At 35.2% G+C, this 17,459-nt stretch overlaps 1 protein-coding gene across 5 annotated transcripts in view; it reads right to left on the reverse strand.

Moving 5' to 3' along the window:
• The window catches only part of UNC13C (unc-13 homolog C), a 133,538-nt gene that overhangs the window by 102,352 nt on the left and 13,727 nt on the right, over window positions 1-17,459 (reverse strand). For all 5 annotated transcript variants that reach the window (XM_064668743.1, XM_064668742.1, XM_064668746.1 and 2 more), the window contains 2 exons: window positions 3,116-3,138; window positions 2,522-2,586 (listed from right to left, as the gene is read on the reverse strand). In XM_064668743.1, coding sequence (XP_064524813.1) covers window positions 2,522-2,586; window positions 3,116-3,138 — 88 coding nt within the window. The remainder of the gene's footprint in view (window positions 1-2,521; window positions 2,587-3,115; window positions 3,139-17,459) is intronic.

Raw genomic sequence — 17,459 nt, forward strand, 5'->3', positions numbered from 1 at the left:
CAATGAATCAATGACCAGATGAACTCCTAGAAGACAATAACATCTCCTGCCTCTTGGCTGAAATCAATCTTATTTTTGGAGAACTGCTTACGTAGGACTTTTTCTTGCATCTTTACTGAAAAAGCCCCGATTCTGGGGATGTAAACTAGAAATCCTCCCATGCAAAATTCTCTGTATAAGGACAAATCGATCCTTCTAAGAGCATGTAAGAGGACCGTAAATATGCAAAGATTGTTGGCTATCGCTGGAAGTAAAGATTAATATACTGATCTGGATTGTGAGATCAAATTTTATTGAAAAACAGAATAGCTACTTCATCAGAACTAACAAACTGGGCAATGCTGAATTGACAATGAAATATTGGTCTTTGTGTATAATCTTTGGAACATTAAAGACTAGCCATAGAAAAACTGTTCATGTTAATATAGGTTATAAATTAAATTCTCTACTCCTCTCCCTATGCCCAATTATAAGCCAACAGCACTACCCAAGATTCATGACAAAAAACCCAGCTGACCTCCTTTTACTTTTTAAAAATATGTGAATAATGAACTCTAAAGTGTCTCATTTTCAATGAAATGAAGAAGAAAGTTAAAATGAAGAAGCTCTTATAGGATACTGGTATGGAAGACCCAGGAAAGGTGGTGCTTTTTGCCATTTAACAGAGAGGTTGGATGAGAAACCCCAGGAAAGCTGGGGTTCAAATAGTAACATGTTTTGGAGACTGTAAGAGGAAAAAAGAATCAAAGCTAAAACTGCAGTCAGTGAAAAGGTTGAGGGATGCTGGAATTTAGGATTAGTTTTTGTATGCAGGAGTAGACTGGGAAGTGTGACTAAAACAGAGCCACAGAAGTCTTTGAAATGACAGCATTCTTTGGTTGAGAGAGAAGTTAAATGAAAATTGCACAACAGTTTTCAGGGAGGCCTAGTGAAACAGAGGCTTAAAAAAGATATTGCAGACAGCAAAGGGGAGAGGCCCAATCTACCCTTTGTCAGTAGAAGAAGTAAAGTTTAATCTAAAAACATGAGCTAGTACTGAGCTATTGTCAGTCATTTGAAGTCATCCCATGCAGTGGTTACAGGATGTCCTAACAAAGGATTGACATATGTTATACTCAGGGGATTCAATACTTGAATTTATTCATTTGTGACTGGAAGAGAGGGCATAAAAAGAGCACCTTCAGTCTGTACAGTCACTGTCAGTAGCAAAAGTTCTCCTAACACTTATGAGACTGTTTTGTGAGCAACCCACAAAAAATTAGAATTCTATACACTCTTGTACATTACTTTTTAAAGGCCTGCATCTTTTAGGAAATGGTATTTAAGTAACTGGTTATGGAAAGTAGTGCATATGGCAAAACAGTATGGTCACATACAGCTTCCTGTAGGCATAGATATCCATACCTGATTGTCAGTACCTACACTCTTGGAGTCTGCTTACAAAATGCTCTCCTAAATTCCACAATAACTAGATGTTAAACTGCTTCTTTTCTGGTTTACGTTGAGCAACTAATCCTGCCCGATGTCACATGTGGCCTCACACCTTTACAGCAATTCTGAAGGTTCTGTGCATTGGGAAAGGCAGAAACATAAGACTTCGAGATATGACAAACTATATGGAAATTCCCTAAGCCACTGAAAAGCTGGAGAATGCTCTTAATTTTGTTAGAGGTCTAACAATAAGTACAAATGTTACCTTAACTATACCTTCCACAGAGGCATGTGAATTACATTAAGCGAATAAATGCCATAAATACCTTTTAGGGTAACCCCCACCCCAAAACATAGGAATCTAACCAGGAAAACTTCATAGTATGTAGCATCTGTTGTATAGCCTTTCAGATATAAAAACAAGAAGAGGAATGATTAATTTGATGTCATCACCTTGCCTTTGTAACAAAGCATATCTATAGCAAAAAGTGCTTTCAGAGTGTGCCAGCAAAATGATAATATCCCTTTCAATTAGGTACTAATGTAACTGATAAATTTACCAATGACTTTTACTTCTTCTCCTTTCCAGACAATTCAAAATAGGAAGGAGAGATTTTCCTCAAAGGAAGGAATCCCTACAACTAGATGCAAGATAACTTCATCTGGAGATAACAAAGCAAAATATTCTGGTTTCTGCCACATTCACACTCAGCCAACTGGAAGATCTTTTTCCCTTGACCTTTTAGTTTTTAAGTACTAGACTGACATTATATTACTAGCATTATATTACATTTACTAGAATGAAGACAAAATTGTGTTACAGCTTCAAAGGGCATCTATTTTATATGCAAAAAAAGGTAAAAAGATCTGTCATCCAGTCCCCTTGGCACCCGAACTGTTGTATTGATTTCACAAAAAAATAAGTAATTAAAGAAATTAAAAGGAGAAGAAATGGTCTGTTTTGTTGTGTATCTTCCCTTTAAAATAATGCAATTTCTTAAAATAAGAACACTTAGAAAAAAATACTACAAAGTTATGAGACTACTTTGCAGATATAAATAACAACATTCAAAGTCATATTGGTACTCACCCAGTAAATGCCTGGATTGCATAAAGCTTGGAAGCATCCAAGGAACTTCCACTTACTAACCGAGCCTTTAATAGAGACCAAAAAAAGTACAGTTACTTGGTTGCTTTTAGTAACCTTGGGTCAGAATTTAACTGCATCAAACATATAAGACATATGAAAATGTTTAGCAGGGTCAGCTCCAGGCCAAAGCTAGAATAGTTATTCCTTTGGGATACATTTTGGTAGCATTCAGCATGTAGTGAAACACACTGGAAGAACCCATGGGAAGATAAGGTATTGCTTCCCAAATGCTGTTGTCCTTTAAGTCCTATAGTGAATGCAGTGTAGGTGATAATTAGAGGCAAATATGAGATATCATGTTTGACAGCAGCAGACCCCTGTGTTGGCAATTATGATAAGCACAACAGTGAGGGTTATCCTGTTTATAAATGCAACACATTTGCAATACACTCAAAGGAGAACAAAAGAGTGGAAAGCTGGGAAAAAAACCATGCAGATTTCACAACTAAAATGGAGGAACAAAATAGGTCAAAGAAGTCACAAACAAACATCAACAAAATACATGATCCCTATAGCAAATAGGTGATTTTAAACCTTTTCATCCACAGAACCGCTATCTGAAAGAGAATTGGGAAGAAGGGGAATATAGGTTAGACAAAACAGACTCTGAGAAAATATCTTATGCCATAAAAATCTATCACTGTTCTAATCTGGATTCTGTAGACCAGAATCTTATGAAAGACTGTGTGGATAGTATATAATCTACATACCGTGTCCCATCTCCACATGATTTTTAATTTCATTGTTTTTTTAAAATATATTTTTAATATTAATGAATATATATTGCAGTTTTCAAAAAAATAATGGTCTATTTTCAAGGAAAAGGAAACTGTTTCTACCAAGGATATAAACACACCACAGCCCCCGCTCCAACTCCTGAAATTCTATCACAGCTACTCATATAATGATAGAAATTGTCCCCAATGCCAATAGAAGACCTGTGAAAGTATATGACATATATAATTCTATATTGCCTAATGCAAAACCATGATGTATTCACATTTACTATCAGACAGAAAATATTTGCTGATAGAAATATCTACCCCTTTTTTATTCACTTTCACATTTTATAGTACAGTGCATACATGAAACTGTTTTAATTGTCACCTTACTGATCTTTCCACTTTTTTCCCCCAAAGGGAGGACACATTCTATGAACCCTTTAAGTACTTAGGGTATTTTTGAGGTGTTTGGAGATATCTCAGGTTATATACATTACAAAATAATAATTTACATCTTAAATGTGTGCCACATTTCATTTTTAAACCAGTTTATCTGCAAGAAAATATCACATTCAAATGCATATATAAAAAATATGCCGGCAAATGTAAAGCTGAATACAGTACAGTAGTGACAATCCAGGGAACTAAAAGGCTCTATTATGCCACTAATTTAAAGGCTAATTATGTGATCAAAGTAAAGCACATACACAAGAATGGGCAGAATAGAAACTGGAGACAAACTGTTCAAAATGTGTTTTACAGGTCAAATTATATCTGATTTTGTATTATTCAAAAAGTTTAAAGAGGATTAGCTGCTAGGTATTAGCAATGTCACAACACCAAATTGGAATGCACAGAAAATCCAGCTGTGCAAAAGTCTCTTCTCCTTTGTTAGACCACAAATTTGTCATTTTCCTGTGCTTGAATACAGATCTTAGCTTTCCTTCACTGCTGTTGTGAACAATCCTTTTAGAAAGAGTATGCTTAAAAGAACGAACAATAGCTACTTGACCTGAGGCAAAATAATGCTCTGAGTTTTACATAATATTAAATTAAAACTCTTATTAATAGTAAACTCCACAGTTTAGTGAAAGTACAGTAAGCACATCTCTGTGCACCAAGTATATCTGCTTGATATGCTGTGAATTGGTAATTTTCATAGTTCATCTCCTGAATATAAATGGACATGATATCAATTTCTATTTTCATGTTTTAGAAAAATTCATTAAGGTATTTTGCTGCTGGGATGTGAACTATTCTGATGTTTTCACTTCAAAACTTCCCTACCCTCTCTTCTGAAACGGTAGAGTTTTCATTTAGCCTCAGAAATTAATTCTTGGCTAAATGAAACTATAGTGTTTCAGTTGTCAAATTATCCTCATTTGACTGAGCAGATTTATAAAAATGAGCTTACTCTTAAAGTACCTTTTTAAAATTTATTTATTTGTGAAATGTATTTGTCTGACAACATCAGATATGACTGGCTACTCTTTCTCCATGAGCACATAAAGAAGATTTGGACAACCATATGATCCCACTGTCCCACTACAAAATTATTACAGCATTTCATAAGCAGGGTGGGAGCAGAGCCAGGAGTAACGAGATGACTGGAACTGGGCTGGCTGGAAATAGAAATATGCTTTTATGAGGAGTAAGGAAAATATGAGGAATAGTTAAAACCAGAGTGTTGGAGCAGCATCTGCTCAAATGAGTGAGAGAAGAGGCAAGAGAGCAAATACCAACAGGATTCTAAGCAGGAGAGACTGACACTGCATGAATTCTCACACTTGTGAAAAAGGAAGGGTCCAGAAGGTGAAGAGAAATGAGGGGGCTGAGGGGAGTTTTAAGCAAGACACTCCTTGTAAGTTAAGAAGCCTCATCGTAATCTGTTCATGCAACCTACACCTTCTTTCTAGAATGTCTAATCAAAACATTGGTAATACTGTCATGTAAAGACACGTAATAAATCTCATATTATGTGGAATGCAATTTTTAAATAATGTGAAGGTACTTTGCTACAAGATGTCTAAAGAATCACATGAATTCTATGTTTAATTCACTTGTTTAGAAAGTTATTTTAAAAATTGTTGAGACTTGTCTTCCACATTAAATAGAATCTTGTATTTCAGAGCATGAGAGATGGACATATGAAATTTTCCTTACTTCTCTTGGGTCTCAGCCAACTTCATCAAATTTCACTATGTTTCTTTTATTGGAACCTAATTGTGCCTCAATTTAGGAAGGAGAGTGACAATCAAAAATTAGGGAGAAAATGTGGTTTTTAACTTGCTCTTCTTTGCAGTTGCTACATACAAAAAAACAGACAAAGAAACAAAAAACCCCCACCTATCTAATGGTCTCTTTTCTGAATAGAAATTGCATAAAGCAGACAACTGACGCAAATTTCCCAAAAAGAAATCTTGAGAGCATCTCCTATTTTGTAACAAATGACTGCATCTTCAGAGACTAAATTAGTTTGAAAACTTCTTCATTGTTTACTGCTTCTTCTGAACTCACCATGAGTGAAATAATCTGAATTGTGCAAGTGTTCTCTGCCTGTATGAGAGCACCAAGTCAGGAAGTGTCCAGAGTCACCAAGCACTTCACTTTAGTAGTCGTTAGGCTACCAGAATAGACAGGAACATTCCTTGATGTAGATAAGAAATGAACTGTGATTATGTAAGAGACCATTGAAGGTATTTTCAAATCAGAGATTCAAGGCCAGACATCTCAGATTATACTGCTGAATGACAATGATTTACTTAAAAGAGCTTATCATATGACAGAAATGAGTTTCTGTCATACACACATTCAAAAAACTAACCTAAAAAAGTTATGAGTGTACTAGGAGCAGTGTAAAAAGTGGTTGATTTAGTTAACCCTATAGGATACTTATTTTATTTGACTTAGTTTGCTCCTTAGATTTTTAAGTGAAAATTCACTACATTATGAAATACCAGTAACTGCCTTCATGTTATGCCTCTATACCATATGCCATTTTAGATAACAAGAGAGTGTTTTACTAGAATTATAGGAAAATTCCAAGGAGTGATAGTGCTCCTTAGTTGTTGCTATTTTATCTCTGTGCACTCCACATATACACACTCATGTAGTGGAATGACAAAGCGCAGGGTGGTCATCTGACTGCATACTACTGAACATTATATTTACAAATATCAAATATTGAAGGCAAAAGGAAAATGCTTCCTGATCCCTTTTTTTTAAAGGCAGTTAATTATATTTAATTAGGTAACTAGACATGAAATTAGTTAAAATTAGTTTTTAAATTTCCATTAATAAATTTCAGGTATTAAAAAGCTGAATAATGTTTAGCATAGCCACTAAATCCTGACTTCTGTTGAAAATGGTTCACAAGTATCCACCGAGGTAAGTTCATCCCCAGATGGTGAGAATGGGGAGGTGGAGCGAGAGAGGCTTATTTGGTATTCTTTCAGCACCCTCAAATAAGCCCCCAGGTTATTCTCTATCCCCGTATCAGTTTAAACCAAGGCTAAGTAAAATTTCCAACAAGTGTTTATTAATGTTGCATAATTACTATTTGAACTTAGTCTGAAAACTAACAGATCTTAGAAAAGTTTAACTTTACACAGTTCTCAACTGTTTTCAAATTAAATCATGCTCTAATTTATTCATTTTTAGTAGCAATGTTGCCATCTGTAATTCACCACACAACACAGGAATTCATCATACAAGATAACTAATTCCTATACCCAAACTTCTGAGAAAAAAAATCTGAGAAAGATGCTGAAAAGGCAGATTCTTCCAGTATGAAATATATATTAACAATGAAGATGTAGAAGTGAACCTAGAGACCTTTGCTTTTGTAGCTTGTGATACCATCAGAAATACAACTGGACAATAAGGCTTATCCATCAGCAGAGATATTTATATCAAAGAGGTTTGAATGGTTCTGTCCTCCCTCCCCACCATAATGATCCTTCAAGGCTTGTCTCATTATTTCACTTTTACATTTTTCTGAGCAGCAGACCATAGTCCCACTACATTCCTCTTTCTTTAATGACTGCAAAAATTGAGTTCACCATCACCCCCCGCCACAGCGCAAGAACTGTAATAAGGTTCTAAAAATCTAAGCTGTTAGGAAAGGCCAGGATGGAAATGAATCAAACCCTTGATTTTCCACTCCTGGAAGTGTGCGTAATTGCATAACACTAAATTGGAAAAAGAATTAAAGTTCATCATTCCTTCAAAGTAGCATTTCAATCTTTAGTTCTGCGAAGTGGCTGCGAGAATGTCAAACTGACTGATAATTACATCATTCCTGGAAGCAAACCCTTCAGACAAAATACTTGCTGGAATTAGATAACAATACAGCTGTTCCCTGGAAATAGCATGTGTAAAGTCCTCGTCTTCAGAAGTAGTTTGTAGGTTGAGCTGGGCAATCCTAATCAGCATGTATTGCTAAGGAAGGGAAATAATGGAGGAAAAACCATGTTCAAATAGAAGCAGCACGTTAAAGAAATAGATTGTCTGCCCGAAACAATGACACAAATTAAGCCATGCTAAAATAATAAATGCTGTACCCACAAGCTATTATTGCCACTGCAGAACAGAACATCACGCTGTGCAAGCCTAGAGGATGTTGTATTGCTGGAGTTTGTTCTAGGAAGATACTGTATAACGCTTGAAAGACAATATTAATGCTAGCACATCACGAGAGATGAGTGATGCTTGTCAGACAAAGAGAAGGTCAAACTTGAATAAAGCTTGGCTGACAGGAGAAATAGAAGAATTGCTGCTAGCACTTTACTAGCAGTGATGTAGAAAAATTACTAGCGGATACATTGAGAGCCAAACAGGAGGTCAGTTTGGTGAAGATGAAAAGTGCATTTGTGTCTTTATTAATAAACTGGTCTGCAAATCTGAAACAAAAGGACATGCTTTAAGATCATCTCTGGCACTTAGATATTGAGTCCCATTAGACTTCAAATGGCTTTTTTTTCTACTGTTTTTCAACAGCTACTAGATTCTTCTACCAAATTCTGGAATTTACTTCTGAAAGAATAAACTTTCAAGAGAACTATTTGATTACAGAATGTGGTGGTCTCAAAAAACTACCATCCTCTTGAAGACCAGGTTTTCTTGAAAGTCTCTGGCTCATCTGAGTGATGATAAGAAGTAAAAGACAGTGTGCATTTTAAGCAATCTCTTCTAACCCCAGGAAACATCAGTATGACAAGGCATACATTACCCATAAAGGACAAAAGATCAGAATGCAGTGTCTGAGAAATGGTCACATATTTCACAGCGTAGGATGTTCATGGCTGTTATTGGTATGAAATTGTCCTGTGGAGTTGTATCCAGTTCCTAGCTAATATTTAAGGAACTACCTAAAATAGTCTCAAATACTTTGAAGCTTTTCTTCAAAAACCCCAAACTAGGAGGCTAAAAAATTTAGATAAGCCAAACTAAGTTCAGGACTTACAGTAGTGGAAGAAAAAACGACTATGATCATACACTGAATAAAAAGATGACATCAGCCAGTGTGCTTGCTGACATTAGACAAAGTATCAGATTTTCTTCTGTTGATAAGCAAACAGGCTTAACTGACACAAGAGAAGGAAAATACTTGGAATACCACAATGCTAATATGATTAGCATTAAAACATTAAAAATTATTATTTGCCCCCTTGTCATCTTCTATGTTATAGGTAAAACCAGAATCAAATTACACAGTTTGTTTCAGCTCTGCTTGAAAGTAACAATAAGTTGGAATATTTATGCATAAACATGAAAGAGAGACACAGATGTTAAGAACTATAGACTAGTACACTGGAATTCAAAGCACAAATTTTGGTTCTGTTGGACTTTTTCTGCCTCATAGGACATGTATAAATCCTTCTGAATTGCTCAATCCTTTTTAATAGTTAATAGAAAAAGGCAGGTCTCCTTGCCATCTGCTTTTATGTTTTGGTTTGGGTTTTTTTTGGTCTGGTTTTTTTGGTTGGTTGGTTGGGTTTCTTTAAGGAAATTTCAACCACTATGCCTTTGAAAGTTCCCAAAGAAAATTCCACTGTTTGCAGTATCCTCCTTGCCTTAGGGATGCAGAGGAGCATCAGCTCCATCCTGTTGGTGCTAAACAAAACAGGAAGACCTACAGGATAGGATTAAAAACTGCTTTAGTTATACTCTCCATTTTATAAATATTCTTCTCTCCTGGTTTATTTTGCATTCACTAATAGTACTTTCATCACCTCTGTCTCTTCTTATTCCATCTTGGCCTATGTGCAGCTGAAGGAAAATTCCTCTGCTGAGGCTGCAGTTGCACTGGAGATACTCAGAGTTGTGCATAGTTTAGGGGTCTGGGACAGCATTGACAAATCACTTGCTGCTGTTTCAGTAGCAGCTCCAGAGAATCTGTTGATGTGTTAAGTCAGCAGCTGGCTCTTTACTACTACTAATTTAGTGGAAACAGATTACAGTATTGTCTGTGTTTTCATATCTTCTGGTTAACTTTTATCTTTTTAGACACCATATTTTTTATCAAAACATCTTAAAATGGCTTTATCAGCAACACAACTGTGAGACATGGGCTACCTGGAAAACCTTCTCTTTACACAGCTTTAATAAAAAGATTAGTAGTTTTTAGTGGACTGAGTAAGAGTTTTACACCAGTTAAGCGCAGAGGAAAATTCTTACAAAAATGGTACTTATTAAACAATACAAAAGTGCAGGTGTCTTTATGTATGCATTGATGTTTTTTGATAGAATTGGTTACATGTAAATCAACCCCGTCTTTATTTTCCAATTTACTAAAACTTCTGATCATGCAAGCTACCTAAAGAATACTCTCCACTCATCAAGGAGTCAAACCTCATGGTTAACAAAGTTTCATGAGTTTCAACAATAATTTTACATCAGCAGGAAGTGGAGAGGTTTTGGATATTTTCTGCTATTTAGAGTTCCAGGGAGCACAACTCTGTAGGTGCTCCACTGATCACCTGGAAAATGTGCATAAGGAATAAGTCTGGTACCTGTTCCATGAAAATAATCAGAATGTCCCTCTGGGAGCAAAACAGAGAATCTCTAATTTTCACACTTTATTATAATATTCTATTTCATCAATACACCAGAAGAAGATTTAAGCTTATTTATGAATTTGTGTTTTCCAAGTCATTACATCTTTTAAATGCATGTCTGGATATTTTTTCAGCCAGTTGCTTTAATGAGATTCCTTTTATCCCAAAGCTACATTACAGAATGATGCAGTATTATCTTTACTTCTAAAATACAACGATCTAAAGAAAATGGTTAAAGATTTTAGAAATAAAAATAGGAAATATTTTTTAATCTTGGTGATATAATATTGTCTTCATTTTTACAGCAAAACCAATATAAAAAAGACCTTGGAACTGACACTCATGGTCAGCTCTCCTCTTACTTCTATCAAATTTAAGTTTGTTTAAGCACAAAAAGAGCAGGCAAATTGCATGAATATTTATCAATTTACATGAATTCTAAAGTCAGAGACAATAGTGTTAAATTGTCTTGTTTTCAAAACTCTTAGTAGCAGAGAGTTTCTTCTTTTATGAAGGAAACTAGCAGTTTTAGTTAATTATTTTTCTTAAAACCAGAAGTCATCCTCAAATAGAAAATATTTGGGGTGGTCTGCTTTGCTTTTTTGTTTTGTTTTGGTGTTTTGCTTGTTTTTAATAAACAGCCAAAATACAGATTCCTGCTAAACCTTACTGACTAAGGATGTGAGGGGCTTTGTGTGTTTTGGATTTATTTTTAGTTTTTTGTTTGGTTGGTTTTGGTTGGGCTTTTGTGCGTGTTTACTTGTTTGGTTAGTTTATTTGTTTTTTTTTTTTTTATGATTAAAGAATAGGTATTCTAGCAAAAGGGCATCTGGTAGCAATAGAATTTTTCTGGAATCTGAGGCTGTTACACAACTGTAGTTGTGATACACATTTCCCTAATTTAAAGCACACTGATTCAGCAGGAGTTACTATGCTAAATTAAACTGCTGATCTTCAATCTTTTTGATAACTATCCTGTTTACAAAGAGAGGCAGTATTATAATCTAAGATTTTATGATAAGAATAAATGCTGTAACTACAGAATTAAAGTAAAATAAGCCATGAGAACACTTTTCTGAAAGATATATTAAACAGGTTTTTTAAATAATTTTACTAAGAATCAATGGGGAAAAGCTAACTTATCAATCAGAATTTGCTTTATTTGAATAGTAAAAGTTTTAAGATGATGATCAGAACTCTCAGTGTAATTTTCCTTACTCTAATCCCTCTTTTGACAGACTGAACATGTAGCAAGCAACTAATACAGAGCATCCTTTCATGAAGCCCTTACTTTAGAGTAGGTGATGAAAGTAACTACTTGCTCTTTCTTCACAGACAAGAGATGGACATATCATCTTCATCATTAACTGATTAGATTTCCTCTCATAAGTTTTCTAAAGCAACCTTTTTACAGTCCTATCAATCTCAAGCTGAACAGACTGCTATTTCTGTTTTAAGTGTCTGATATCCCTTTTCCCCATCAAAGGACAGAAGAGAAATAGGAAGGGAAGGGTGTAAAGACTTATGCCTGACTCTGGAGTGAAATCAGGAGCAGGAAAAAAATGCAGAGACTCTTGTGTGTTATGAAACAAGCATATGAGACTCAGTCAAATCAATGTACTTTGGTTCATCTACACCACCCTGACTGAATTCATGGAGTGGTTAATAATTCTCTAGAGCACTATTTTACATCCTGTAATGTTAGTGGAACATTTTCAGAGTGCACACATATGTATGCATATATATACATGAAAAAGGATTTTCTAGAATTTCAGCTAAGCAGGCTGAGTGCAAGAATATATTGTATTTACCAGTTTCTACCCACATCATCTGAAAATGTATTTTGTTCTCCCCCCCCTACAGCTTCCTATCCTACAAAAAAAAAAAAAAAAAAAGAAAAAAGAAGGAGTTAAAGGAGTTAAAGACATCCATCATTTTGTTTACCAACACAAGGTATGACATAAACATAGTGCTGGGAAAGGAAACAAAGATAGCTGAAAAAATGGGATTATTAAATTCTGTAGTTCATTCAATACTGCACCAAAATAGACTTCTTTACTCACAGTAAATCTTGTTTCCTCAGTACTACCCATCTATTCAAATGTACAGCAAGGGTAACTACTTCTTCCCCAGCCTGCTTACACAATACATCTGCTCCATTGTGACCAGCTTCTGATGCCAACACAGAAGGGAATTTACACTGATGAAAACTCCCTGTAATCTGCCTGTTTACATTATTTATATAGGAAGAGAAGAGCAACAGATTAATCAACTTCTGTTGAAATGTATTATGTCCCCAAATCCAGCTCTTTAGAGATGATACATTATGGGAATATATTATTCTTAAACATTGCAGATGAACTATATCGGTCACACCGAATATACAATCAGTCCTTACATTAATTAAGTAATTCATCACTCCTGGTGGGAAAAAACCAAACGAACCATAAACAAATGAGATGTGGGAGAATAAAATCTTGTATCACTGAATACTGTGGCACCAAGACTTTGAAACAGAACAGAAAACCTTGAGGCTTGGTATTGCTGTTACCTTTTATTAACTCTAAGTGTTTTTCTCTGGGCTATTCTTTCCCAATGATGCAAAGACTAATTACAGGGTGCTCACTCATTAACTTTTTTTCCCCCCATCAGGCTAGGCCTGAGATTAGAAAGATGAGAAATGCCATTGGGCTCAGTGAAGGAAAAGCATCGCAAAAAGATCACATAAAAAAAAGTTTCCTTCATTACTTTGTACAGGGTGATGCTAAACTTACAGAAAACTTAGTGTAGCCACAACTCTGCTTCAAGCCTTCCTGGGGGGGCTTCTGGGGAGTGTTTACAGTGAAGTGACCCTGAAGTGTATAAGCTATGTCAACACTAGAACAACTTAAAGCTGTATTAGTTCAAGACACCTTGTTTAAAACAAATTACACCTAAGCTTTCAATAGTGCCACAACACCATTATATGTTAAAGGGTAAGTGTAAACTAAAGCTAATATTCAATTTTTTAACAACAAAATACTTGAAGAAATGAGGTGTAGTGAGAACAGAAGGGTCTTATAGATTTCAAAGAATTACCACAAGACAACAAACTGTTCCTTTTGTTTTAACAAAAGCAGACTGATCAAAAAGGGGAAAAGATGACTGTTATCAACAACTTCTTTTATACTGTCTTAGGAACAAGACTGACTGGCAGCAGCTGTTACTACTGGTCAGTGAAGGAATAAGTAGCTCATTTTAGCACAATACATGCAAATATACTTGTCCTATCTTTATTAATTGCTGTAGTATCTTATACACCAGAATTCTATCATCTGTCTAGACATCCTTCCCTTCCCCAGCCTGCACCAGCATCCTGAGAAGGAACTTTATTTTCAAGGAAAAATACCCCACAAACCTGAACACAACTCTCAAGATGTTAATCAGCCGACATAACTACCTCAAGCAATTAAAAAATAAGATGGGATATACACCTACTTTCCATTTTTCTTTGTACAAACAGCAGTCCTTTCTTAAAGCCCACTTCCCAACACAGTTTATGTAGACTGTGTGTAGAACTCTTTAATATCTAAAAGCAATTTAACTTGTAACAGGCCACCAACAAATATGGAATTTCCATGACCAAGATAATGATTTTATCTATCCTGTTTCCACCTGAATGCCTATAAAATTACTGATTTGTTTACTAAACAATACCAGATAAATTGATTTTCATCTGGACCACAGCACTGATCCAGTCCAAATTCAAGATTTATATTCACACAACAAAACCAGTACAATACTATTAACTATTAGTTACTACTAGCTATCAGTTACCAGTATCTGGGTACCTATGCAAGTGTATTAAAAACAAACATGATGGAGGTAAGACATAAAGGATACAAAAGTCTTGAGTGCCACAAGACAAGATCAGATTAACTTCTAAAGCCTATACTCCTTGGGAAAATACAGCTAACTCAGGCAGTTCTAGCAAACAGTTATTATTAAAAAAGCCAGAAAAGGTGTCAAAATAAGAAAATGTATATTTGTTAAAAAAAATCCAGACATAGTTTGAATAAACAGAGATTGAGATATGCACTGAAATAAGCTTACTTATTTTACTGGCAGTTTTTCTTAATATAGAACAAAATGACCACACCACAAGGGTAGTGAGGTAATATATTACTGGTTCCTTTGGTTTCAGATGTTAGCAAGATAACAGTATTGACATATTTGATCTCTAAGTTCTGTTCTCCAGTCAGACATCATTAAATGTAATACAAATGCTTCCTATAAAACACTGGAAACACTTTCACCCAGTGCTAGAGAGGCAATTCCAATCTCTGGGCCCTGTCCTCTGCCTGGCCACTGTATGTATGTACAGAGCAAGATGAGTTCACTCACCTTGACACCAGAAGCAATCTATGGGTTACTCTGTGGCTGAAAATTCAGACCAAAGGCTTTTAAAAATCTGTCTGATTTTTAAAATCTGATATATCAAATGATCACCAAGATCTTCCTCAACGAGATGAAGAAGTTACTGCTCACAAACTACCATTCATAGAAAGAGACTAAGTTACCATTAAAAACAACTCAGAAGAAGGCATGCAACTCTGAAATCTTATCCAGAGAGATAGTTTTGTCAGCAGAGAAAATGATGCTTATTCTAAGGCACCTGTAAAAGATAATAAGATGGGTGGAATAAAAGAAGACACTAGGGAAGAAGAAAGCTAGAAAAAAAAACAAGTGAGGAGTGGAACAATGAATAAAAGGGTAAGTTATTCTTGATTACAATGTACAAAGAAACAAACCACTGGCTAGCATTTCTTTGATATTTTTCAAGCCATCAATCCTTCTATTAATACACACCTGTCATCACAGTGTCTCTATATCCTTACATAACTTTAAATCTGAGGATTACTCATGTACCACTCATGTCTCCTCTCATTCATATAACACATTAAGTCACCCCAGTATGTTTCTGAAAGTATCTTGTAATAAATAACACATAAGCAATCAGCCCACAGTGTATTTTTTCTCACCAGCTAGAGACGGAGAATAGAACTGTCTGATGGGGTTCTTGTGCACTAATAAATTATTTATGTACCAAAGCTTCATTGACCTTACCTCATGCATTACTAGAATAAAAATCATATCACTCTAGACCCCTCCTTTGTATTAAATTGGAGAACTAACACTGCTGTATTTTAAGGTTATAATTCTGCTTGGCCAGGTTTTTGTTTACCCGCTCCTGCCTACATGGAGGGATGAAACAATTCATTAAAGAATAGATTATGTTTTGGATATATAATGAAGATTAATTCAAAGAACTTGTTTTCTTGATAGTACTTTTCCATCCAAAAGTAAGAATTGGGAAGCTGACTGTGAATGAGTTATGGGGTAACAGAGTAAAAAAAAAATAAACCCATTCGTAAAAGTCATGTAAACCCTAGAGTGTCTATTAGTCACTTTTCTTGAAAGTTATTATTGCTCCTGCAAATATTAAAATGAAGATAAAAACCCTCAAACTACCATTTGCTGAAATACTTAAACTACTATAGCCAAACTACTATTTACTTAATGATAAACTAGGTATTTGGACATGCATGAATTCACACATAAAGAAGAGGGGGCAGGTTGTGATAACTTAGAAGTTACAAACTGTACATGCTGTGAATTTTATAGAACTCCTCTAAGAACTGATTTATAAGATGTTCTTTCCCACAATAATGTGCAATTCAAGTAATAAACAGAAGATGAATGTATTTTGTATTAGTGGACAAACTGACAATAAGAACATATCCTTCTTCAAAGGCTGCATACAAAGGGTTCAAAACTGCATTTCCTTATCACAGAACAGCTGAAGCTGGAAGGGAACTCTGGAGGCCTTGTCTAAGAACCCTGCTCAAATAGGGTCACCTAGAGCAGAATGCCCAGGACCACACCCAGATGGCTTTTGACTGTCTCCAAGGGTGGAGATTCCACTGGATTTCATTATCTGTGAATAGACTGTCTATAATACCAGTTATCCAGCTCAGTAAAAGCAAGCTGAAGGTAAAATAAGGGAATATTTGGCTCCAATAATACTGCATGCCACTCAGCAGAAGTTGTTCTTCAGGCAATATGTTCTTTTAGTAGGCTGCTCCAGCTAGAAAAGATATTTTGAAAGTTTTAAATTCTGAACAATTGTTGAATGTTCTGCAGACATAAATGTAAAAATATCATATTCATCCACTAGATATAAAAACATGAAAGACTTTTTGTTAAGTGTTGCCAGATATGCTAGAGGACCTGAAGATACACTCTTAACAAACCAGTTAGTGACTGCTGAGGCAGAATCCCTGACTGAAACACGTCCTCCTTGTTGGCATGAAAAACAGAGTGTGAAGGGAAAACAAAACTGCTACTCAAGAGTCAACACATACTGTTTTCAGAATAAGCTGAGGAGTAGTGTGCTGTACCAGTTCACCTGTAAATTCTCCTTAGCCACTTGCTGTATTCCTTTTCTCCTTTATAATAATTTATATTATTTTATTTGTGGAAACAAAAATGGAGGTCCTAGTATGACATCTTATAACCATGCAGACACACGTTGCCCAGAGACTACATCCAATAACATATTTTCATAACCTGGCCTTGGTGTCAAAAGGATTCTCTGTAAATATAAGAAATACTTCAGCAATTCAGAAGGAAAAAAACAAAAAGAGACTGAAAGACTTTCACCTGCTGGGTTAAAAGTAGAATCTAATTTATAGAAATGATTGCATGAGATGTAACATCAAAGTTAGTTCTTATTTTCTAACAATGTACACAAATGCACAGACTTTAAATAGTGCAACCAATTTGAGTTTCAATATTTTGGATCTTCCTTGTGTGCTATCTTCAATTATGTCCTCAGACCTTCATATTCTTATTGTACTACAACAACCAGGTAAAGTGACTGTGATTCCCCTCTCTCATGCCTCATAAAAATCAGGAAAAAATAATGAAAATATTAATTATTGATAGCTGTTTCTTCATATATACACCATTCTAATGTCTAACACGCTACTGTAGAAAAATACCTGCAAAATATAATTATATGATCTAGTGTCATTATTTGAATATACAAGTAGACAT

Source organism: Pseudopipra pipra, chromosome 12 (genome assembly GCF_036250125.1).
Source record: "Pseudopipra pipra isolate bDixPip1 chromosome 12, bDixPip1.hap1, whole genome shotgun sequence".
NCBI lineage: Eukaryota > Metazoa > Chordata > Aves > Passeriformes > Pipridae > Pseudopipra > Pseudopipra pipra.